The sequence below is a fragment of the Crocodylus porosus genome, unplaced genomic scaffold (assembly GCF_001723895.1).
Source record: "Crocodylus porosus isolate Cpor-Errol unplaced genomic scaffold, CroPor_comp1, whole genome shotgun sequence".
NCBI lineage: Eukaryota > Metazoa > Chordata > Crocodylia > Crocodylidae > Crocodylus > Crocodylus porosus.
Window position 1 is genome coordinate 4470167 of NW_017728947.1, and position 24826 is coordinate 4494992.

At 39.8% G+C, this 24826-nt stretch overlaps 2 protein-coding genes across 2 annotated transcripts in view; one reads left to right on the forward strand and one right to left on the reverse strand.

Annotated features, from left to right (window-relative positions):
* Positions 1–3322, reverse strand: part of LOC109321248 (proline-rich protein 33-like) — a 30407-nt gene extending 27085 nt beyond the window's left edge. The window contains exon 1 of the mRNA XM_019551789.1: positions 3125–3322. The gene's annotated coding sequence lies outside the window, so the exon portion shown is untranslated. The remainder of the gene's footprint in view (positions 1–3124) is intronic.
* A 1749-nt stretch (positions 3323–5071) lies between these two features.
* Positions 5072–24826, forward strand: part of TNNT3 (troponin T3, fast skeletal type) — a 45138-nt gene continuing 25383 nt past the window's right edge. Inside the window, exons 1-6 of the mRNA XM_019551635.1 lie at positions 5072–5090; positions 11313–11347; positions 12314–12327; positions 13954–13971; positions 17219–17236; positions 23143–23154. Of these exons, the coding sequence (XP_019407180.1) occupies positions 11328–11347; positions 12314–12327; positions 13954–13971; positions 17219–17236; positions 23143–23154 (82 nt within the window). The 5' untranslated portion in view covers positions 5072–5090; positions 11313–11327. The remainder of the gene's footprint in view (positions 5091–11312; positions 11348–12313; positions 12328–13953; positions 13972–17218; positions 17237–23142; positions 23155–24826) is intronic.

The window sequence follows — 24826 nt, forward strand, 5'->3', positions numbered from 1 at the left end:
GACATTTTCTGAAGAAAGAGAGCATTTTATCAGAAAATATCTGATTTGCACATATAGCTTTATATATGAATACACTGTTGTACAAAAGAAACAGGAAGACATTATACAGTATTTTTTATATCATGAGTTCATTCTTTCCTTTTAGAATCTCAGGTCATTAAAAATACACTTATTTTTCAGCCATTCTTTTCCCAGAACCGCATTATGGACCTGAACCTGTAAAACAGGGAACATTTCAAGACTCTAGGATTGTAAATAGATTTTTTTTTCCAGTTATGCTTCTGCAGTATTAATACAGAGGATGAGAGTGACTGGTGAAGTGTGATTCAGTCTTTTAGCTCCTGTGGTCCATGGAAACACTGAATGCTGATTTTTACTTAAAATAATCCTGGATGTAATAATCTCATTGTCAAACCAAGGTGTGTTGTTGCAGTTTGTAAAGCTACACAGAGAAATATGAACGTGCAGCAAGTTTCAAACCACTGGATTTCTTCTGTGCTGAATGATTAGTTTCAGTGGTCAACCAAGAGGAGATGCATGAAGTTTGATTCCTTCTCTTTCACAAGCAAGCATGCTATGCTATATATTCCCTATAGGTATTCCAAAGCAGCTATCCTTGGTAGCACTCCCAATTACAAGGAAGTACAGACAATGATTTCTATAGGTTAATTGAATGGGTATTTTGCCCAGGTCTTTCTATACCAAGCACTGGCTCCCATTAAATGTTGAACATTGGTAGTGGGCTTCCTACCCTGGCAACAGGCTGCTATACAAAGATGTAATAAACTCTCTGTAAAATTGGCAAATGCAGGATAATGTTTTTTGTCTAAATTGTCTGTGAATCAGACATACACACTTGAAACACACACACACACACCTGTGTCTGATACTTATACGATGGAAGACCAGAACAAGCCATACTTACCACAAGTATACTTGCCATGACATCATTTAACTAAGTCTTATTGCTATCAACCTAAGAGCCAGGTCCTATCGTAAGATTAAACATGAATCCTCCTTCTCCTCCATTACTTGGTGAATTCTTTTACTAGAGAACAGGAGATAGAGGACAAGCTGTTGACAGCAAACTGTGCTTCCTCAGTGGCATAAGGGATAAGATGTATTGTAGGCAGTTCAAGAAGGATGCTAGATATGGAGACATGGTGGAAACAAGGAGGAAATGGGCAGGTAACAGAACTTGGATGATATGCAAAAGAGAGAGATGTTCAATGGGAGAAATACTACAGGTGATGTATGAGCCAGATGTGTGGAATCAAGACATGAAATGAGAAACAGGCACGTACTACATGCATAAAATATGAACCAGATGGGTGAAGCATTAAGGAAATATTCAACATAAAATAGTAGGATTATGAACCAGAACTAGCATATAAACCAGAGCTGATCTACAAAGAGAAGAACAGCAAGATACGCAAGGTACAGATGAGACCTGAACCAAAGACCAGATGATCGTGCAGCAAATGTGGAACACATGAATTAGATAACCTATCCTTCAGAGAGACGATGCCTGGACACAATAGACTGTATGCAAAACAGGTATAGTATGGTAAGAGTGGAAAGCTAGTGCTTGGCTTGGAGATGCTATGAAAGTAGCATGAGATGAACACCTTAGATACCCAAAGAGGGGTTAATGAAGCTGGGTGTTGATGGGTGTAATATATCATCAATGTTTCAAGAAGGAAGATGACTGAAAGAACAGATCCACCAAGAAGGAAAATGACTGATGGAGCAAATGAGCCATGTATGAAGCAGAGAAAGGATGAGTGCAACAGGCAGATGATGCAAAACCCACCCAGATCGTGTATGAAGCAGCTGTATTATTTATTCGGTTTACGGACAGGCCCAGACTTAATGTGTTTGGATACAATCACTGGAAGGCTGTTGTTTGAACCAGGTTGATTAGAATAAGTAGGCTGCATAGATCCTAGTTTTCAGCTACTGGGAGCTATCTTCAAAGCCATAGGGCATAGATAGCACACATGTGCAGGAGGAAGTATGGTATTGAAATCTGATGTCTGAAGCAGAGAGGTGATTCAAAATACAAGGCAGAGAGAAACTCAGTTTTAGCTATCCATTCAGTGATCTAAATTGACAGCACACACTTGTCTGCCATGCAGAAGGAGATCTTTATGATTCAAGTGAGCTGAAAGGCACTTGCTGTCTTGCAGACAGCACATAGAAAGTACGAGGCACACAGAAGCTTCTTAATTTTGCATGGTTTGTTTTCAACAGATGGCTTAAGACGAATGGGTCAGATCTTCAACTGGCTGAAATAGTGGAGTTGCTCTGATTTACATAGGATTAAGATCTGCTCCATTGTAACACCAGTTTTTGTCTCTTGCACTTTGTTTCCCTCCCCCGCCGCATTCTACCTCCAAGGTACTAGTTTGAAAAACTAGAGAAGACAGAGGGAGGGCAGGCACTATACAGTTTAGTTTTGTGCATGGCTTTGCTAGTGCACTCCTTTCCTGAAGAACAGCTTGAGATGCAATGTCAGCAGTAAAGAGGGGATATAACAGTCAGACAGTTAGTGAAACAAGACTAGGAAATGCATTCCCTTATACATTGCCAAGCAGGTTACACTGTTAACATAAAAAGGACAAGAAAGCTCTATATTCCCTTCCATTATATCCAAGCTGCTCTTTCCAGCTGATCAGTTACAGTATTTCTTGGAGAAATGTCAGCTGTTAGAATGCATAGTGAAAACAACCTTGCTAAATCAACAAAAAATGCTTAATGAGGTTGAAAATGCAACGTAAAATTGCGTTCATTGCATTCGTGCTTTCGGTGGCTGAGAGGGGGAATAAAACCCCAGCACTACGTGGTCTTATACTTTGTGCATCTCTCTTCCCCATTTGCATGGGTTTTCCCAACCCAGTTCATGCAGTAGTTACATTTCTTCTGTCTTTCCCTCCTGTGAATGAAATATGATAATAACGCAGAGGGCCACATGTGAATCCTTTGCACTTTGTAGCAATATCTCCCTTCCCTCCAGCAAATTAACAAGAGCCTTGTTTCAATATATTTTTGGAGGAGGGGAAATAAAAAAAATGACAGCCAAAGAATGAAAGCTCGAAAGGAGATTCTTGCTTTTGTACATTACCTGGTGAGCACTGAGCGATGGTTACAGGCTGCAGCTTGTTGCTCCCAGCGCCGTGTGCTTAGAAACCTGCCTGTGCATCCTTAGTTTGGACTCTTCCTTCCCTACAAATGAAAGGGAGGAGGGGAAGGAATTGATCTGAGATGCACGCCAAAAATAAAAGCTGCCCCACGGCTTCTGACCTACCAGCTTTCTCTGCTCTTACAGGCTCGTAGCAAAAGAAGCTGGTAAAGCCATCAGCCCCACTGGAGGGCATGCACTATGCTGCAGGGGATCCCTGCCAAGGGGAGATGGATGGGAGGGAGGGGATGGGGGAAGTAAAGCCTGATGGCATGAAAACAGTTGTGTTAGGCACTGTAAACCTCTACCGGCCAAGTGAAGGAACTGCAAGGACTGCTCTAATAACAGAGCAAATCTTGTATACTTTTCTCTGTGCCTGTTCTTTTACCACCAGGTCCTACTATTCCCCAGATTCTCTTACCTTGGCTCTTGATGTGGCCCTAGCAGCTGGTAGACCCCAGAAGCCATTTCTATCGCATGTCAGTGGTGTGCATGTATGCATGCACCATGTTTCTGACATGTTATACACTCACTGTTGTGACTCCTGTTAACTTCAAGAGAGTTCTTGCAGGTAGAAATGAGAGAAGTCCTAAGCCCAAAGGGTGCCAGCAGCTGCATTACCTTCATAAATCATAACTGCACCCAAGAGACAAAGGCACTGAAATCTTTAGAACGGCAATGGAAGGTCTCTCAGACTAGCCCAGGGAGTAATGGCTATTGCGGTAAGAATAACCATTTAAACGATAAAAATGATGGGCCGTTGATGACTCTAGTTAAATACTGCGTGCCAAAGAGCACCGTGTTTCTATGATAACCATGCTTCCACGCTTGCATAAAAGCCTATAGCTCTTTCCTTGGATACTCCTCTATAAATTTTGCTTGCCTGGTGGGGTTATAAATATAGAAACTTAAGCCTTTGGTTTTTTTCTCCAAACATGTCCCTCCCATTTTAGCATAATCTATGCAGTCCCTCCAGCTGTTCCTATACTTGGTATGCCCTTTCCCCCCCCCCAGCCCTTTTCCTTCTTCCCCCGCCTTGCTTTTTCTCCTCCTGACATTGCAGGCCTAATGGCCAATCAGCTTCTCCAGAAGATCAAATGTCACTATAACTTGAGGGCTTAATCACCTTGAAAAGTCTGCAGATCCTGCAGCCTGTCCCATTCACCAGGGGGGCTCGGCACTTCTCTTGGCTGCCTCCTCTCAGGTAAGAAGGATGTCAGGCAGGAGCTACTTCTGTGAATGAATGGAAAAGGGCAGCAGATTTGGGGGCTCGGTCTAAATGGTGGGGTCCAGGGCATGGAATGACTCTAGGACATGGATCCGATTGAACCTCATGACCCTTGCACTCAGGTGAAGGCCCCATGGAGGGAAACAATTGTATTATTTCTCCATCCTACTCGGAGGTGGATTTGTTGACATTGTTCCAGGCCTGGGAATGTCCGTGAAGCTGTGGATGGTCTGGGATATAATGGGGATTCATATGGACCATGGAAAAGTCCCCACCAAAGCCAAGGCCTTGTGAATGAGAACTGTATGACATGACACCTTCCATGACCTTGAGGTTCCCAGGAATGATAAATTATACAGTACAAAATGTGACCAAATCCCTCTGTAAAGCCTGAATGAATGGTTAAAGCACTGCCACCAGTTTTGTACCCTGCCCAAAGAGGTGGCAAACAGTTTAGACTGTGGGGAAAGGGGCAAATTGGGAAGAAATCCTGTATCTTGGCCATTCCAAGAGGGAAATCGAAGGGCAAGAGGAGGAGCTGGAGAAAGGATGAGTAGGCTAGTGGCTTAGATAAGCTAAGTATTAGGTCTTAGAAGAGAACTGGGAAGGGATGGAAGGAAAAATGATGTGAGCAAGTCAAGAAGACCCCTCCCTTCTTAAAAACAAAGAGCGAGAAAGAAAGTGTGTGTGTGTGTGTAAGAGAGAGAGAGAGAGAACTAAGATTCTTCTGTTATGCCAAGATGTTGTGAGCTCATGAAATATAGCAGGTATCTCTTTGAGATCTGACTGCTGGGCGTGTACTACTATGTGTTGCTAAGGATGCTTTGAAGTCAAGATAGTCCAGAAATAGATTGTTGGGGGCAAGAAGGGTGGTGCAGAAAAAAAAGTTTTCTTTTGTGTGCTCTCTACTTTCTGCGCTCGCCCATAAGAGAATTCCAGCAAAGATGCTCGGACCTGGCCGGGGCTAAGTTATTCAGGTAATCACTTAAAGGGTTCCATGGTTATTTGGGTAAGTTCAAAAGAAACCTTAAAGCCATTTTAGATGCTGCAGAGGGTGAGCTAAGTTTCCAGCATCAAAGCATAGTGGCCATCTAACTGCCTGTAGCAGATGCCATCTTGCGGATGGTAGCACACAAAGAAAGCAAGTGAAATAGCCGGTGATAAAGGAAATCTGTAAAAAAACAAAAACAAAACAAAACCAAAAAACCTGTGAGCTCAGGCATAGCCTAAGATGCGTTTTCTCACTGTTTTTGCTCAATGAGTGAAGCTGCTTGATGACCATGAATTCCTCCAGACTCCCCCATGCCTCCTCCCTCCTTCTGAAGGCCATGTGGACTGTTATTACACAGATGGCTGTTTGGTGTGTGTTTCTCCTTAAGCAGCAGGACTTTAATTACCTCTGAAAGCTGTGGGGAGGGAGGGTGTCAGAGGGCAGGCACTGAGCACATACTCCATGCACTGGGCTGTAATTGAGGCCAATGGCAAGGCAGTCACAGCTGAACACAGCTGCATCATGCCCAGCTCTTGGGGTCAGAAGAGGATAAGCTTTGGTGGTACATGTCACTTTTTGCCCCAGTGCAGCAGTGTTGAATTCCAGGGCAAAAATAAACCCTAGTACAATCAAAAGATTTGCAAGCATTTTGGGGCGAGTAGATGTCCATATGATGAGCGATTAAAAGGGGTGGTTTGCCAGGAAAGAGGGGATTGTGATTTTGATTTCTCTTTCTTTTAATTCTTCTTCTTCCTAGCAAATCCTGCCTGGGAATCAAGTGGACTGGATGCCCTAGGAGTGCAAATAGCCAGGATTATGGTTGTTTAGGTTATAGGCTCCTAGAGGGCAGGAGCCATCATTTTTGCTCTGTATTTGTACAGCGCCTAGCACCATGGGATCCTGGCTCAGGGCTGTGGCTCCTAGGTGCTTCTGCAGTACAAATGGTGAATAATAACAACTGTGTGAGGTTTGGATAGGATGGGGTTTTCACTTTGCTTGTTGGTTTCTGGCACCAGTTATAGAATCACTTTATCTTCCAAACTAGTGAATAATTCGGAGAGGAAGAATTCCGCTGGTAGGAGGGAGAGAAGGAGAAGTTTGTAGGAAATGCATCTGAAACTTCATTAGATGTGTCAGCTGTACGGGGGCTCCTGCCAGGGCTCTGTGGGCAGCTGCTGCTTGATAGCTTGTACCCAGCCATCTTGCCTGACAGCTATTCCTGCCAGGGCTAATCTTCGATGCATGTCCATTTTCTTTCTCCTCCTTTCTCTAATAATCTTACTACCTTGCATCCCTTGTATGGCAGGTCACATCTTGCTAAGAAGAGAAAATGATTGATGGCGGGGTTATTTTCATAGATGGCCTCCGAGGTGGAAGGGAGTGAATTCCATCGATCATCTGGCAGTTGGGTGCATTCTCAGCTGCTAAGACGCTCCCTTAGAAATGGCAACTCTGCTTCTTAAGCCAAGAACAGAACTGATGTGGACCAAATGGAATATATAGTTCAGAGCAAAAGACATAAGCAGACAGTTTACTAGGCAGAATCATGGTCTACTTGGTCAACTTTAATCTGATTAGGGATGGAATATTGACCTTTTTCATTGAACTCAGAACCATATCTGGCGCATCATTCATATACAGTATAAAATAAATATACTCGCTTAATTCTTCTGCTGGCTGAATGGTGAAGGAAGTACAGATATCTTAGAGCTCAGTTTCCTTAGGAAAGAAATATTGGGGCCTAAGAAAATAAAATAGAACCTGTTAGGAAACAATTTGGAATTTATGTTCTTGAAATCAAACTGTTACCTGACTTCTTGCTTTGATATAATTAGGTTTCAGAAGGCAGACTGCAAGTTGGATATGTTTTATTTCCAAATAATGGGTATTGTTACTAATTCCTTCTTCATGTGCACAAAGCTCAGGCAAAGATCAGGGCCCATTTTACTGGGCACTCTTCAAACAAAATAAAAGCTAGTTCCTGCCTCAAGCATCTAACAGTTTGCATATTTAGATGTGTTTGTTTTGTGAGATCTGTGATAATGTTGTCTTCATCAGTAGCCTGATCCAAAGCCAGTTGGAGTCTTTCCATTGACTTCAGCGCCTCAGATTAGGCTTTAGATTAGCTGCAGAAATTATTGCTGTTTATTGTTTGCTTTCTCTCTCTCTATTTTGTTGTAAGTGTGGGTTCATTTAGTCACTGTTTTAATTAACAAAGCAACTACACAGCTAAAATCGGTGAAACAATAGTCTTTCCTCAATATTATGAACACATCAGATGATTACAGTGCTTTGGCTACTATTATTACCAATAGAAGTTTTGTGATTGACTTTAATGGAAACTGAATAAGGCTCTCACTTCTCAATGATTCCTTTGAGATCTATTAAGTGTTCAGTCATGCTGTCCTTTCTTAGGGAAGGCTAGCTTACCTGAAGGGGTAGCCTGGATGAGGGCAGCAGTATAAGACCATGAAGTGCCAGTTTCTGTTGATAAGATTAATGCACTTTATTGAACATTTGGCCTAAGGGCCATTTTCAAATGTTATGTCCAGGTCTAGTTGGGGGATTTTTTAAATCAATTCTGGCCCGTTGGTTTGTTCACAGTGTTTGTCATGTTCTTTGTCACTGTCATCATCTAATTTAATTATTTTTACCTAGTGCTCAGAGACCCCGTCAGAATTGAGGCCTCCTTGGGCTACGAACAGATACAAATATGCAGACCCTTCCCAGTAGAGCTTGCCATCTAGTCCTGTTTCATGGCCTGCTGATATGTGCCTTGCAGAATCCTGTTGGCTGGCACAGCCCTTGGGCTGTCAACAAGTATGGAAGTGTCTAGTACAACACCTGATATGCAGTGTTGTGGAGGCCAAATGGCAACTGGATGAGCTCATTCTGGGACTCATGAGAAGAAGGCCCATTTGTGTGGGGCCTCATTTAAAGACTTTTAAGGAGCTATGGAGCAGGCCCTTAAAGCAGGACAGTCTGGTACTGCACTGTATTTTTGCCTTCAACCTGGTCCTGAAAAAATTACTTTTATAAATGTGCGCTGAGAATTCGAAGGTTCTCTTTCAAGATGATCCACTAATGCAACTCTCACTCCCATGGAACCGAACATGTGAGAGCAAAGGGAGCACTTAACTCAAAATCATTTGTTATGTTCAGATTTTAAAAAAAAGCAAAATTCAGAGACTAACCGAATGGAGGGATTGACCAAAATTCCCACAATCTCTTAGGACAAACATCTAGACTGGAAGAGGCTTATTGCAGGCTTTCACAGACTGCAATAAGCCAGAGTTTTCTCTGCGAGGACTCTACTTCCCCATACCATAAAATGGGGTAGTACTCTTAATAGAATCATAGAAAATGAGGGTTGGAAGGGACCTCAGGAGGTCATCTTCTCCAACCTCCTGCTCAAAGCTCGACCATCCCCAACTAGATCATCCCAGCTAGGGCTTTGCCAAGCCAGGCCTTAAAAACCTCCAAGGATAGAGAGAGTCTACTACCTTTCTAGCTAACCCATTTCAGTGCTTCACAACCCTTCTAGTGAGAAAATTCTTCCTAATATCCAACCTAAACTTCCTTTGCTGCAAGTTGAGACCATTGCAGCAAATAATAGCATAATAATAATAATAGCATACGAGCAAACAATGATTTATTTAAACCATGGTAATACCAAGAAGCCTGCACCAAAACTAAGGCCCCCATTTTTTCCAGACAGGATACAAATACATAGTGGGTGCATCTACACAAGACACTTACTGCGCAGTAGTTTAATAACACTACACAGTAGTGTGCTGGGCAAAATCCGGGCTAATACGCTACTGCACAGTGTTATTAGGCTACTGCACAGTAAGCGTCACTAAAAACCTGTGCCCTGGTGCTACTGTGCAGTAGTACGAGTCACTGCACGTTGATTTAGTACTTGGTTATCCAAGTACTAAACTTAATGCTCAGTAACTATGGCGCATTAATAAATGTGTAGACTCGCCCAGTAAGAAGCAGTTAAACAAAGGGTGGGAGAAAGGGAGTGTTATTGCCTCATTACACAGAAGAACAATTTAGCAACAGAAGTTCTGATTCAGGAAGCCTATAGCTGAGCTAGGAACTAGGAATCTCAACCCAGAACTGGGGAAATGCTAGGGGCTCCATGAACCACACAAGGTCTATTATTGATTTTATGTGACAGGTGCTCAGCTGTCATGGTGATAAGCAACTAAAACACAAAAGAGAGAGAAATAACTGGATTTAATTCTAACCAGTAGTAGTATATCTATATCAGTTAGTTGGGGTATTTATCATGTTGTCCAGCGTTATAGTTGGGAGATGGACAGGATCCCTTATAGGGGAGAGCCAGAGCCCATGGGATTATTATAACCATCTGAAATAGAAACCTTCTGAGCTGCAGTTGTTCCTTTTGGCCCTAAATCAGTCTTCCTGCTCCTTCAAGACACCTCTCATATATCAGCTGAGTAATGAAGTCATGAAAGCCACAGCTTGCATTCTCTGCCCTGTTTTCTAATTTAAGACCCTTCATGGATTTAGAGGGAGTTTGAGTGAAAGTCCACTCCTCACCAGTTTATAATCTCTCCTTCCCTGTTCCCTCTGCCCCCACCTAGGGGACAGTTAGCTCCTTAAAAATAGGTTGCTGAGACACTGCTTCTACCTATCAGATGGCTCTACTGATGTCAGATCCCCATCTGCCTCTACAGAGAACAGTGTGTGGTGTTACTAGTTCTGTAGTTTGCACAGGAAATGCCACCCACACTTTAAATCATAGAGGTGACCAACCCTTTATGTGATTAAATTTGCCTGGCTCTGCTGAAGTCAGTGGAGCAATCTCTGATTTATACCAGCTGAGAGTCTGACCCATGGGTTTGAGGCCCAGAGAGGACCAGTTAAGTCATCCCCTCTGACCCCTGTATTTTTCACCACTACGTTGCCTATACCCTCTCTGCCCTGGTCCAATGGGGGATAGGACCCCATTGGCCTGGGTCCAAGCGAACGTAGGATCAAATTCCTTTTCTGCCACAGACTCTCTATAACCAAGACTCTGTGCCTCCCTTCCACATCTGTAAAATGGGAATAACAACAAGTCCCTACAGGGATGTTACGAGAATAAGAACACTAAAGATTATGAGGCACTCAGGCACAGCCAGAACAGGGGGAGCTGTTTTAGACATGCCATTGTTTGATGCATTTCAGTGCCCACCATAGGATGTATCTGTTGTAATTAATACCATAAATGGCCAAGTAATATTAATCAAAAGATCTCTTCTGCGAACTTCAGCAGTACCAATCTCTCAGCTGAGTCAGCAAAGAATTGTTCACACCATTCGTCTAGTTTTATAAGCCAGACATTACCCGTTTATTAATGTATTTGACAATTTTGGGGTTCCTGCAATCAAATACTGTAGTTAAGTGCCAATGATTTTTTTACCTTTTTCCACTAGCTGTGATATATGCCTTGGACCTGGGGGGGCCTCCCACTTGCACTAAAGCAGTGCCATGAGTAATGCTGCTGAACTTTGTGTATTAACACAGGTGTCAAATAGGTGGGAGAGGACAATCTGGCACCCATTACATAAAGCTGGGCCTCTTTCCAAACATCCCTGAAGTTTTGGAGGTGCTTCTCATATGATACCAGGTTCAGATCTGAAGATTTTGCAGCTAATGAGTTCTCCTAGGAAGCTAATGGGCTCTATCTGTTTAGGTAACTTTCTTTTCCAGTCCACTCCTCCTCATTTGATCTGACCAGCTGAAGCCTTTACTGTATTATAGTGGCAGTGAGGATTTACTGCTCTGTAGGACACCAGATGCATCGCTTTTCAACTTCAGATGTCAGCCAACCTGCTTTTGTCTTGGAGTGTTCTGAGATGCTGCTAATTTGTCTCTTGCTTTCCTTTTTCATTTAGAAACCCACTGCCAACATGTCTGACACCGAGGACGTGTAAGTAGAGAGGAGACTGTCTCCATACTAATCTGTTCAGTGGGGCAATTGCAAGCTAAAATGGAGTTTCCCTGCAAAGCCGTAAGGCTGTGTCCTACAGCTGCCAAAAACAAACGCGTTCAGAGCCCATCAGAGTCAATAGCAAGAGGCCTAGGGGCTTGGGCACTGGAAATTCAAGTGCATCCCTTCCTTCTTCCCCTGCCTCAAACTCCCACAATATTTTTGCTGGGGAAAGTTGACTAGTGTGGTAGGCATACCTATCTTGGTATAAATCACCATGGAAAGTCCAAAATAACACCACCAAAATTAATGGACTTGCTTGGCATTCCTACAAATCCAAGTTCAGAACACAGAAGCAGAGGTATGGGGAGGGTATGAGTTAAGGGAATAGTGGTTGAAAGTTTTCTGTTAAACAAGAGTAAGGAAAAGAGCTCAGTGTGCCCCAAACAGAATTTCAGTAAGGAGAGGGTGAAGATTAGAACTGGCAAGAAGCCAGTTGTTATCACCCCAGAAGCCAAATGAAGCTGTGCCAGTACCATGCATCACTCTTACCCAGGAGACTGCACAACTTGCAGAGTCTCTGCCATTGCTGATGTGGACTTACCTCGTCGTTTAGAAGTAGGTTTTACCAGTGAAAACTTTTAGTACCTACACTTCCTATCAGCAAACACTTAACCATGTGAGTCATTTTATAGATGCGAGTCCTTCCTTTAAATTAGTGGGACTACACATTCATATAATTTTACACCTGTGAATCAGACTTTGCAGGACAAGAGCTGTACTTCAAAATTTCAGTCATTTTATTAACCTAAAAATGAAGGGGGAAAGGGAGAAGGGAAAGTTTCATGTATGTCAAGTAAAACTGTGGCACTTTACTTAATAGCTCAAAGTAGCATATTAACACAGAGTGGAGGAAATATAAATCCAGTTTCAACAAACTCTTTCTCTTTCTCTTTTTCTCTACAGGGAGCAGGTAGAGGGTAAGTCTTGAATCTGCTCATGCCTAATTATTTAAACGCCAACCTGATATGTCAACATTTTAAAATGTCATTTTCTGTTTTATTTTTTGTTGAATGTTGTTTTTATTTTATAAGGTGATATTCCATAAATAATGATACTGGAATCTAACTTGTAATACCCAGTTTCTGATGAATATCTAATTTAGGTTTAAAGTCAGCTTTTAGCAGTAGATTCAGATTCTGTTTTGCTGTGCAGAGATGCCTTGTTTTGCTTTTTGTTCCTGCAGGTCTACTGCCATCTACTGGTGATATTTTTTTAACTGGTTTACAACATTATTTGCTCAATATTTTCTTTTTCCTACTTTTATTTTTATTGGTCTTAGCCCCTTTGAGTTGATTCTTTTTAACCTCTAAAATACTTTTAAGTCTTGATTCTCTATGCAAAGGATACAATTCAGTAATATAATTTTTCCCATATTCCTTTTCACTTTCTAATACCCCTTCTTATCACAGAATTCCATATTTCTTTTGTTTTGGAGATGCACTTTCTCAGAAACTGCCTGTTTTGTGCCCCCTTCCTGTGCAAGGTCATATTTGCACCTCTTGAACAAACATACTCTATGTTTTGTTATGATATTAGATTGTATGTTTGCTTGTGTTCATATGTGTTACAGGCTAACGTCAATGGTCAGCAGACTAGGCTTTGCTTTATTGTAGTCAGACACTTGACTTAATATAGCAAATGGAGATGCTGGACCCTTTCTCATTTCAGTGTGGCTCCTTTTTGATCCAAAGCCCACTAACATCAATGGAAATCCTCCCATTGACATCAGGCCTTAACTGGCCAAAGCTTTCCCTACAGTGTAAAGATTTTATTAATATTTAATCAACATTTGGACCATTTTAGTCAACTTTTTTCTTGACTTGGCATAAATTGCAGCTCCTGGAAGTACTCCACTGAAAAGCCCAACTCAAAACTTTCCATTTAAATGTGTGACAATTTTACCCACTCTCACTTTTGGTTTCTACTGTTTTTATGTCCTCTCGATGTTAGATCAAGTGACAGGGTCATTACTGAAACAATTCTGCTAGAGTTATCCACAAAATGGCACATGGATGAAGCCATTGATTCCACAACTGTGTAGTGGCAGGGACTTGTCTGAGGGTTTGAGAAACATAGGCAATTTTGTTTTTAAGATACATTTTATTCAGCTTAGTTATCCCATTGGAGAACATTGGTGGTGGAGTTTTATGGAGTCAGACAAAGCAAAAATTCTCTTGACATGATTCTGATCCTACTTGCATCAGTTTTATACTGCTGACTAGACCTCCAGGCTAGACTAGAGATGCTCTTGATTTACACCTGGGCATGTTGGATCAGAGTCAGAAATTTTCTCTCCAAGTGGCTCAAGCAATTGTTTTTAAGCTTAGTGCAGAGAATCTCTTCTAGGCAATGATGATTTTTCTGCTTTTGTATGATTCTCTGATTCTGTGCTTTGTCTCTAACTCGTAACTCCACACATCTTTGAAATCCTTTCCCTCTATACTAAAAAAGGTCTTTTGTTGTCAGTACTTCTTATCAACATGTCACTCTTTCTAGTCTACGTGCTTGCTGTTGATTTTGCTGCTTTTTTAATTTTAATGCAGAGGAATATGAAGAAGAAGGTAACAAAAAAACTGGAACGTAATTTCTCTTTCTCTGATCCTTGACCCCAAATCTTTACTGCCGGTTATTCAACCATCTCTTTGTTACTTGTTGCTAAAGGTGATCTGAAACACCTTGTTCAATAAATCATTCCAAAATATTCCTGATCCAACTATGTGGCGAGGCCAATGCCATGAAATTCAGAACTTGATGTGACTTTCACCATTCCCTTGATGTTTTGTTTAGTCCATTACAAGAGGCTAGTTCTGAAGTTCATAGTTGAATCCACATGTGGACTTTCCCTAAATTTGGGGTTTTAAAATCTGAGATTTGCATAGCCTCTATACAAACCTATTCCTGTACAAACCCTGCACAGGCACAATCCCTATTGCCTTCAGCAGAAGTTTTGCCTAGCAAAGATCATATAACCTATCCAGAAGTCAACCCATAGAAAACAATTTGAAACAAGGCAGTTGAAGCACGTATATTGTTTCTTACTTAACTGCCAAGTTCGGTGCCCATAGGCATTGTCCTATGCCTTTGCCTATACAAAGTATAAGAAAAGCAAGGGCTACAGAGCTTTGTACCCTTTTAAGGCCATAAATAGGTTTGGCAAACAAAAATTCACTGACAAAGGTCAAGGTTTTTTTGGTTCACCTTTAGCTGGCCCATGATTTGACAAGCTCCTATGGAAATACAGCAGAGTGGAAAAGATGGAGTATGAAAGGCTCTCCCCCTGACATTTTCACTTGAGATATTTTCTTTTGTAATATTTCTTTTTGCCTGTAGTAGGGAGAGGAGGATTTCAGAGATGTAGCACTATTGCCACTGCTCATATATGGGCATTCTACATATTGATGACATGTACCCAGCCTTCAAGTCAGGGAGGTGTGTTTCAAAACCAGCTTCCTTTCAGCCCAGTTTTTATATAGACTAAAAAATTCTATTTTTTCATGGAAAAACTGGATGGCCATTTAGAGAAGTGCTGAAGCCAGCTGCACTTGTATGTGCACTCAGGTTCTGAGTGTCTTGGTTAAGGGTGACGTTACACATTACACTTAGACCATACCAGGGGAACGTAAAACATGAGTGTCTGTAAATTAAAATTTGTTAACTCATGACAAGTGCCCTCTGAGTATCTCAAAGTTACACCACTTCAGGCAAGAATTACCTCTAGGCTGTGGTACCTATTTTGTGTTAGGATGATGTCAATCTGCTCCATGGAGATAAAACAATCAATTTACAGTCCTCCAGCATCCTAGGATGCACCACTTCCAACCCTCCCTCACATCTCCACCCAGTGCAGGGATAGAGCCCAGGTGTCCTGGCTTTCAGTTATTTCCCTGCTCACCAGCCCTCTAGTAGCAAGTCAGAGTTGTGCAGGCAAGAAACAGTATCCGCTCACAGCACATTCTAATGTTAATACTGCTTAATATTATAGTAAATGTAACATGCAACGTTACCCTTAGTCTTCCTATAAAGCTGTTAAGAACACCACCCCCCCCCGTTTTGAAAGCAGAGATTTGCTGAGAGAGGTTATGATGCCAACCCTGAGCTCCATGAGAAATGTTCATATGTCACCTACTGAAACTCAGAAATGTTGTGTACTCCAGGCACTGTCACCATTGCTGCTATGGGTTCCTTTCTATCAGTGGTAGATGCAGGGTTACAAATGTAAACAGGTTGCTAGCACCTTAAGGACTGCATTGTATAGACTTGCTCAGAGAGGGGTTAGACGTTGGCTTATAATGCCAACAGTCATAGGGAGTCCTGCATACACCAGTGCTCCTACCATTGCTGTTCATTAGCAGACCAGTGACAGAAGCAGTGGTATGAAATTTTGTGTAAATGAAAATACAGACTCACTCTATACCCTGTACCCCCTAAAATGCCTCAATGCCCCAAGTCTCCCTGAGTGGTAGAGCCATTATTCTTGTATTGAAGAAGCAGCTTACAGAACAACAGATGCATGAGTTAATGTGGGTGTAGGTGCCATTGATACTCCATATTTATTCACTTCTTGTCAAACATGCAAAGAGATAACATAGGTTGTTAATAATACAGGCACATTTTCCCAAGAAAGGAGTTTCTTTCTTCTCTCCTTCATGTCTTTCTCATTTCTTACCTAACTCTCTTCTCCTTTTGGGTTTCAAAAATTAAATATTAATACGAAATTAATAGGTCAGGTGATTTCTCCCTCCCCCACTTTCTCTTTAATTTGCATGTTCCTTTTATCTGAGGTGGTTTCCCTTGTTCTCTTATGGTTTTTCCACTTGTTTGACCTTTGTGTTGCCTTCTTTTGAGGTGATTCATTTACTTCTCGTATAACTTCCCAAATCTTTTTCCCCTAAACCTGAGCTCACAGAGTTCAAATACTTAATAATTTTCTGTTTTATTTCCTTGCTTACTGTTGCCTCTTGTTCCATGACATTTATCACATGAGGAAGTTCATGAAGAAGGTATGCGATATGACTTCTGATTTATTTCTCTTCCAATTTTGGAAGAGGATTTTCTGTGAAGGACTCCTGAGGTGACAGAAGAGAAGGAATAAGAGAGAAAACAGCACCGAAGGTCCAAAAACTTGGTCTGAAGCCTATTGACATTAGACTCCACTGATGTCAATGGTAGAGCTGGTCAGAATTTTTTTTCCTATGAAAAATATGAAGGAAACAAACCATCAATTTATTTAATTTAATTTTTCCACAGAAAAGTTTGACTTTTTGGTAAAAAATTGCAGTATTCCTTCCTAAAATAAAATAGCTCATCCAAAAATTGAAATTTTCTGGAGCTGAAATGTCAAGGAAAGATTTTACCACCTTTCCTCACCTTTTCTGGCAAGGTTCAAAATTTCCAAGATGGATTTTTTTGGAATATCAAAATCTCACAACAAACTTGACCTAGTCTTTAGTCAGTTGAGAAACGTATAAAAATATCATTAAAATGTTCCAAGCCCCTTCTGAGTCAGTGTTTCATCAGAAATAAAATTTTGGAAAACTTCGACCAGCTCATAATAAGAAGAAATAATATAATCTATATTATTACTCTTATTATTCTTTGGCATGTTTTTTTTCTATATCCAGATTTATCATCCCACAGCTTGCCCTTTCAATTCATATGAATGTTATTAACTTTTTCTTCCATTCCATAATTCCTAACTTTCCTCCTGTACCAGCCCCATGAGTTCTAAAGAGCTTTAGACTGTCTTAATCAGCTCTTTTAATTTTATGTTTTGCTGTTGCTTCTTGTTCCATGATGTGTCCCACGCAGAAGAAGTTCATGAGGAAGGTATGTGACATGGCTTCTGAATTCCATGCTTTTTATTGGTAGTGTTAAGTCGCACAACAGCTCTTATGGTGGTGAAAGGGGATAAGGGACAAGGAAAAGAAAACCCTCATGATGCATTATCACTCGCATGGCATCATTTGTTTCCAAAATGTTCATCCTGTTCATTATACTCTTTTACATCCTGCCATTCCTGCTTACAAATTGAAGTTTTGGATAACCTCTAAAGGCTTTGAAAAGCTTAGTTTGAACAAAAGATATTACATTCTCTACAGATGTTGGTCCTTATCTTCCCTTCACTTTTACCAGTTTTCCAATGGCGTAATTGCATCAATGTCACATAAAACCAAATGCATGAAGTTATGCTACCCCAAAAAAAGAAGAGCTTATGAGTAAGATTCAGATGAATCTGCACATGACAATGGCACGGGGGTACTAGCACAGTACACTTTTGGAAGTTACATAGGTACAGGTATCAGAACTAAGATCTAGAAACAGGAATTTACTCTTAACAAATGAGAACTCTGCAAGTCTACATTGTAGGCATGAAGAGTAAGTTCATTCTACTTTCGTGTCACATGTTCACTTGCAAGAGTTGCAAATCATTGGACTGTAGTGACCTATTAAAGTAATACATATTAGTAGAAAATCCTCACCTGAAAGGGAACTTTGCAGTGAAACAAGGGCAGTTAACATGTGCTGAATTGCTTGTATGTCCGTCTGCTCTCATTTTAATTGCACTTAAGTGGTAAGTTGAACTTGCGAGACCAGCCTTATTTTAGACTACTGTTCTTGGGCATGTTTAAAATGAGGGGACCCCCTTTCAGATCAGTACTTATTAATACCAATTTTTTCTTCATTATGAACGCTTTACATTTCTTACCATGCATTTGCATGCTCCATTTCCCTGTCTCCAGACTATCATATCCTATGTTTTTTTTTCCATTTCACCCACCCTCTGTCCTCACATTCCCCTCAACCTTGGCTCAAAGTTGTTGTAATCATGTGTTCCTTGTTCTCATTCTCTTGTTTTCCATCATGTTGGTCTTGTTCCATGACACTTCCCACCTGATGAAGTTCATGAACCAGGTATGTGACATGACTTCTGAATTCCTCTTTTCTCATCATGCATTACTCTGTGAAGGAATTCAGTGGTGGTAGAAGGGAACAAGACAGTCATATTACGTTATCGCTTACATTATCTTTGCTTTCGGGCTCTCTTCCATAACATTTTCTCTATCAATTAACAAGTGATAGTTAACTAATCTATGAAATGTGCTTCCCATTTTAATATGCTGGGCTAAATCCTGATCTTCACATGGAGCTAAATTGATTTATGCTACTTGTACATCAAGCCTTATAGCACTTCTGAGGGCTCAATAAAATTGTTTTTTGTTTTTTCTAGAAATCTAATGTGTACTTCTCCTGTATCCCACCAAAGCTAACTCCATTTGTTTAAACTTTTCAGTAGGTTAAAAGTCAGCTCTAGTTCATACTTTTATAAACTATAGATGAAAGCATAGATACTATTCTATGTTCATGATTTGGGGTGCAAGAAAAAGGAAAGCACCCTGTGCTGTATGATCCTTATTTTCCCTTGGCCATGTTGTAGCCCCTTCTTGAGAACTCTACAGGGTTACAGAGAGCAGGGCAATCATAGAGATGGAGGGAGCTGGCTCCTGCCAGATCCTGCATCTCACAGGGTGCATCTACACATTCATTAACGCACTGTAATTATGGCATATTAAGCTTAGTACAACAGGTAGTAAATGCGCCATAATTGGCACTGTTGCACATAAGCACAAACAAAGGGTCTTTTTGTGACATTATTGTGCAGTAGACTAAATCTACTGCATATTAGCACAGGTTTTGCCCACTGTGCTAATGAATAGCAGAATTAGTCTACTGATCTCGAAGCCTGTCACGTAGATGTGCCCAGTGGGAGGATCTATAGTGCCCGTTAGTGCAAATCATGAGCCTGATCCAACGCTCACTGACATCAATGAGAGTCACTTTTACTTACGGCAGTGGACTTGGGATCAAACCCCAAGGCAGTGATAATACATTCTTCTTTCCCATCTGTTTTATGGAGACCCTTCTCTTGTGAGGCTTCTAGGGGCAAGAGAGAGCCTCTGTAGAAGTTGCACTGTCCCCTGTAAAACTTGGATAAGAGGAAAATCAACCCTTACGTTAGAATTTTTTCCAAGCTTGATGCTTTGTACAATGCCTCTCCATGCTCCTTCCACATGATGTTCTTCTTTGCACCCCTCTCTGCCTGCACTGATATCTGTATTCCCTTTACTGGAATTATCTTTCCTTCTGACCTATTCCCTAGCTAGACAGTTTACAGTCTTTGCAATAATGTGTTTCTGAGAATGTTCTATTTTTTCATATACGGTTTCATAACACTTCCCACCTAAGGAAGTCCATAAGGAAGGTATGTGATGTGACTTCTAAATTCCAGTCTCTCAAAGTTTTTTAGGGATCCAGGTTTTAACTGTGTTGGTCTACAGGCAAAAGTATTCAGAACTCTTGGACAGAAATATCTTCCATTACACCAACTAAATAGTTGCAAGAAAAACTGCTTTAAAGATTTTTTTCCCAGTGCAACTATTTAGTTGGTCTAATAGAAAATATTGCCTCTACCACAGTCTCTCAAAATAAAATGTTAACATGGGCAGGAATTCTTAAGGTGGCCAAGGGAGCAGGAGGGAAAAATAGACAAGTTTTTAATGACAAATTATAGTTTACATTTCCTTTTGTTTTTCATTTTTGTTTTCACCCTCTTTTTTAACGTTTAACAAGTGTTAGTGGTGATGTACAATAACTGTGCATGAATACAAGCACTAAACATCTGGGAGATGTAAACCATGTAAAAATTAAGGTTCCAATGAACCCTAATCCTTAATGCCTGTTGAAGTCATTGAAAGATTTTTCTTTGACTTTGTTTGATTCTGAATCAGGCCCCTGTGAGACCAGGTAGATCTCAGGCTACTTTTTCTGCCCTTGGATATTTGTATGCCACTTTAACTGGAGCTTCATGTTCTACCTGCAGGCAGAATTTGGCCCTGTATATTTGGATGGCATTGACATGATATTCATTTTCATGTGTCTGCTTTCAAGAGTAAATCCAGATGTGCCAATGTTATAACAAATATTAAATCCTTACAATTCCATAGCTTTGCATGTTATTCAGAAGAGTGGATTCTGTGTGTATTGCTATATAATATAGATAGACACTTAAAATTCTGGGCCAAATCTTCAGCTAGTGTAAATTAGCAGCCTTGTTTCAGTCAACAAAATCAGGCCTATTTACACTAAAGAAGATTCTTGCCATTGTAAATCCATCTTCCAGAACAGTTATATCTCTGTATAGCATTCCCTTCCATCTACATGTGCATGGTTAAAGTAAATGTAGACCTGGATAAACGTATGTACATAAGAACATATGAAGTCCCATACTGGGTCAGACCAATGGTTTACCTAGCCCAGTATCCTATCGTGAACTGTGGCAGGTGTGGCTGCCATAGAGGGAAAGCATTGATCCAGATATCTAGATCTATTCTCTATTCGTTACCCTCTCTGGCATCCACCATATATTGGTTTAGAGATGCCAGAGGAAGTCAGCTACATGCTTCTAACATTTCACTTGAGCTGTTCGTAGTTTCACTTTTTTCCATTCACACCTTTGTCATTCATCTGTAATTATTCTTTCAACAGCCTTCTTTTTATTTCCCTGTAATCCATTCCCAAATGCTTTCTCCCTAGTTTAGAAAGAGTATAAGCTTGTTCCAATTGTGTGTGTTTCTCATTCTAATGCTTCTTTCGCATGTTGTTCTGTGACACTTCCCGCCTGATAAAGTTCATGAGATTGGTATGTGTCATGACTTTGGAATTCCTTAATTCAGTTCTAAGTACTGGTACGTACAGGAATTCTTTAGGTGGTTGAAGGAAAAGGGAGATAAAAGTTGAATACAATCTTACTGATGTCTGTTTTGCTTTGTATTTTTCTTCATTAACATTCTCTCCAGGGGACTAATCATTATAAATAATTATAAATACTAATGAATGCATAAAATGAGATATATTTTCAGTGATTTGTAAAGCATTTTAGCAGTAATCTATAGTGGGACAGTAGCCATTGTGGCTGACACAACAGGGAATGAACAAGAAGCTTCTGAGGCAGAAAGCACAAGTCTCTACAACTTGAGTTGAGTCTGTCTACTGACAATTATTAACAGACCCTTATCCTCTGTATACTGGGCAGAGAAAGGTCCTTGTAATATATATTAACCAGGTGGTTCCATTAAAAATTCCAAATACCACTCTTCAATAGTATTTGGAAGTATTTTCAGACTTCACAATGGCAATGAGGATTCTCTGGATAATAAAGTACAGGTCACTTTCATTTAAGTTAAATGCTGTTTTCTGCTTAAATTTACCACCACATTCTGTACAAAACAGATTATCATTTCCCATGCCAACTCACGGGGGGAGAATGCTATATTTTACCGAATGAAGGGATTAGGTTAGTTTTGGGTTTGCAGTTTGTGAGGTTGCAATACCACATGTACTGAGTAACACTAATCAGCAAAAATAGTTTACTGAATAGATGTGAAAATAACTTTAGGAGATGATTGCAAAAGTGCATGTTTGAGGTGGAAAGATTTTTCTTTTCAAGACAGGCATAGTATCTGGGACATTGCCAAATGTAGAGATTTTGTTTTGGATAAACAAGTCTTAGCATAAATTGAAAGAACTGCTGTAGTTTTGGCTAACTGCAGAGATGTGTGCTTATACAAAATGCCAATTTAGAGAAGAAAGCAAGATGTACCATCTGTCTCCAAATTAGTATTTTTTCTTTCTTGAGATAAGCTACTTTATGGGGAAAATGGGTTCCTGCAGCTTATTGTGTTCTACTACATTGCAATTTTCATGTGAATCTCAGTCAAGGTTTGGCAAGACATTGTGTGTGATTAACAATATTGCAAGTGATGCTTACAAAAAAACCCAACCCCTACATTTAAATCAAGCTTCTGCTCTCATATCAAATCAGTCCTTAAAAACACAGTCAACTTGGAATTGGATTTTAACTTGCAGATTGGAAAGCAGTAATTCTGCTCACAATTATCTGCATGTTTTTAACCCTCAGCTCTTGGAAGCAGGGTAAATTGTAGCCGCAAGTAAGTCAGTGCCCAAATCCCTATGGTTCGGCTAGGATTTCTTGTCTATATTCTTTTCACATATATACAACTTTGTTGGTTATAATTCAGATAAATGTAAATCTCTGTAAACCAAGGATCACCAGGAGCACTTGGTCCATGCAATACTTATATGCTGTATTTTCTCACATATAACACACCCTGGAATAAGATACTTACCTTGGTTTTGAAAGGCAGAATGAAGAAAATGCATCTTTTTCCTTGTAGTAAGTAACTGAGTAGCAGCAGCTAAGGAGCTGAACTTGCTAATTTACTCTCCCCCCTTTGGATTGTAGATTTTACTTTTGCTTTTGTACCATGAGCCATAGAAATTGGTCTAACTACATTTCTTGCATATAATGCTCACTCCCGTTTACAGCACTTTTTTCCAAAAAACACCCTTTCCCAAAATACCAGCTGGATGTTTTATGTAAGAAAATACAGTATGTTGAATTACCAATGTTAGTATTCATCTGCATTTTCCATTTTGCCTCCTAGTACTTTCACATCCATTTTCATGATTTTCCTTTTCACATCCATATGTACCCTTTGTTTTTCTTTTAATGTTATTAATTTTCCACCTCTGTAACCCTTCAATCTTTGCTTGATAAAGTTTTAATGTTTTTGCCATCCTGTGTTTCTTGTTCTAATTTTCTTCCTTGAATCTCCCACTGCTACTTCTTCCTTGACACTTCCCTCCTAATGAAGTCCATGAGCCAGGTATGTGACATGACTTCTGAATTCCTGTTCCACTCTGAAGTGTTACTGGTTTAGAGCAATAGGTTGGAAATTCCATTTCATGAACCACGTGGCAATGTTAAAATTTGGCTCCATTCTAAATTAGACCAAACCCTGTCAATTCTAAAATGTTCTACAAAGAACACTTTGTTTTTCATCTACTGAAGGAATTAATTTGGACTTTGTTAAATGAGAAGGTTTTGCTTGATCTAAAATGTTTGGGTTTTTGTACATTTTATTTTGGGGAGCATTATGATATTTTGAAACTTTTTTACTTTCAAAGTTGACTTTTTATAAATTTTTGATGAGGTAATGAAAAATAAAATCCAACATATAAATCATTTTCAAACTAGAAAACTGAAATGTCTTATTTCAGAAATTTTGAAATAGGACATTTCAATACTGTCAGAACTTTTTTCCTTGTGTTTTTCCTTTAAAACAGTAGTTTTACAAAATTGATTTTTAAAATTTATTTAAATTTCATTACCTGGGTTGGTTTTTTTTAGGAAAATGGTATTATTGAATGTTTTCCATAAAAGTCTTTTTATTGTACTCAGGAATTCAAAGGTGGTGGAACAGAACATGAAAAGAAAAAGATATATTGATGATAAACTATAACTTACAGTGTATTACTATTTCATCTTCTATTAATAACCTTTCCTTCTATCATAATAACATAATAAAGATAATAAATGCTAATTGCTGCATGAAAAATGTAATAACACTTAAGAATAAGGTTGGAAATGTGATAATCCATGGAATAGATGAGAAGCAAGGGGTTATTTTGGTAATATCTTTTATTAGAACAACTGTATAGTTGGGAGAGATGGTAGACAAATGTTTGCAGTGAACTTCATCAGGTTACTTGTTTTGATGACATTTAAGAGACAGATATCAGCTGCAATAGTGGCCACTATGTAATTCACAGCTGTTGTTATACGGGTTACAAGAACCACTCAGAGCTATATAATGATAGTGGAGACAGCAATGAGATCTTCCACCTACAGAAGTGCAGGCTACCTCCAATGACAACCTTTCATTTGCTAATTATACAAAACATATTGCAATGAAAATTTAAACAGTTCTTGTTCTTTCCAGAAGAGGACAGTGTTGTACAATGACAGTGACCAGTGGAGCTGAATTTAATGTTTTAACTTAAAATTTTGTGGCAAGTATTTTTGTTTAAGAGTTGTCAAAACCTGTGTTTTTGTGGGCTTCAGCCATTTTGTAGAACGTGCACAATTTTTTAAATTCACATTTTTGTAAAAAACATTCCTGAAAAAAATGGTCTTTTTGACCAGTTTTATGATCCAATTCACTGGAATTTTTAAAAAATATTGCAGAGATGCCAGATATTTTCCAGTACACATCTGTGTAAAAATTACACAGTGGACAGACCTGCATAAGTGACTTTGGTCCAATATATTTAGAAAAGGTTTATATGGCATTCTCTTGTGGATGTTGGTCTTATTGCTTCCATTAAAAAAATTCCAGATCAAATACCATATGGATATAGATTGAAATCCACGGGAATCTCCTTATCGGTTCAACTGGCATTAGATTAAGTATGTTCCCATGCAGTAGTATATGAGAAGTGAACCCTACTGAACAGATGTCAGATATTAATTTAGTGTGCAAGATCATGAAATAAGAA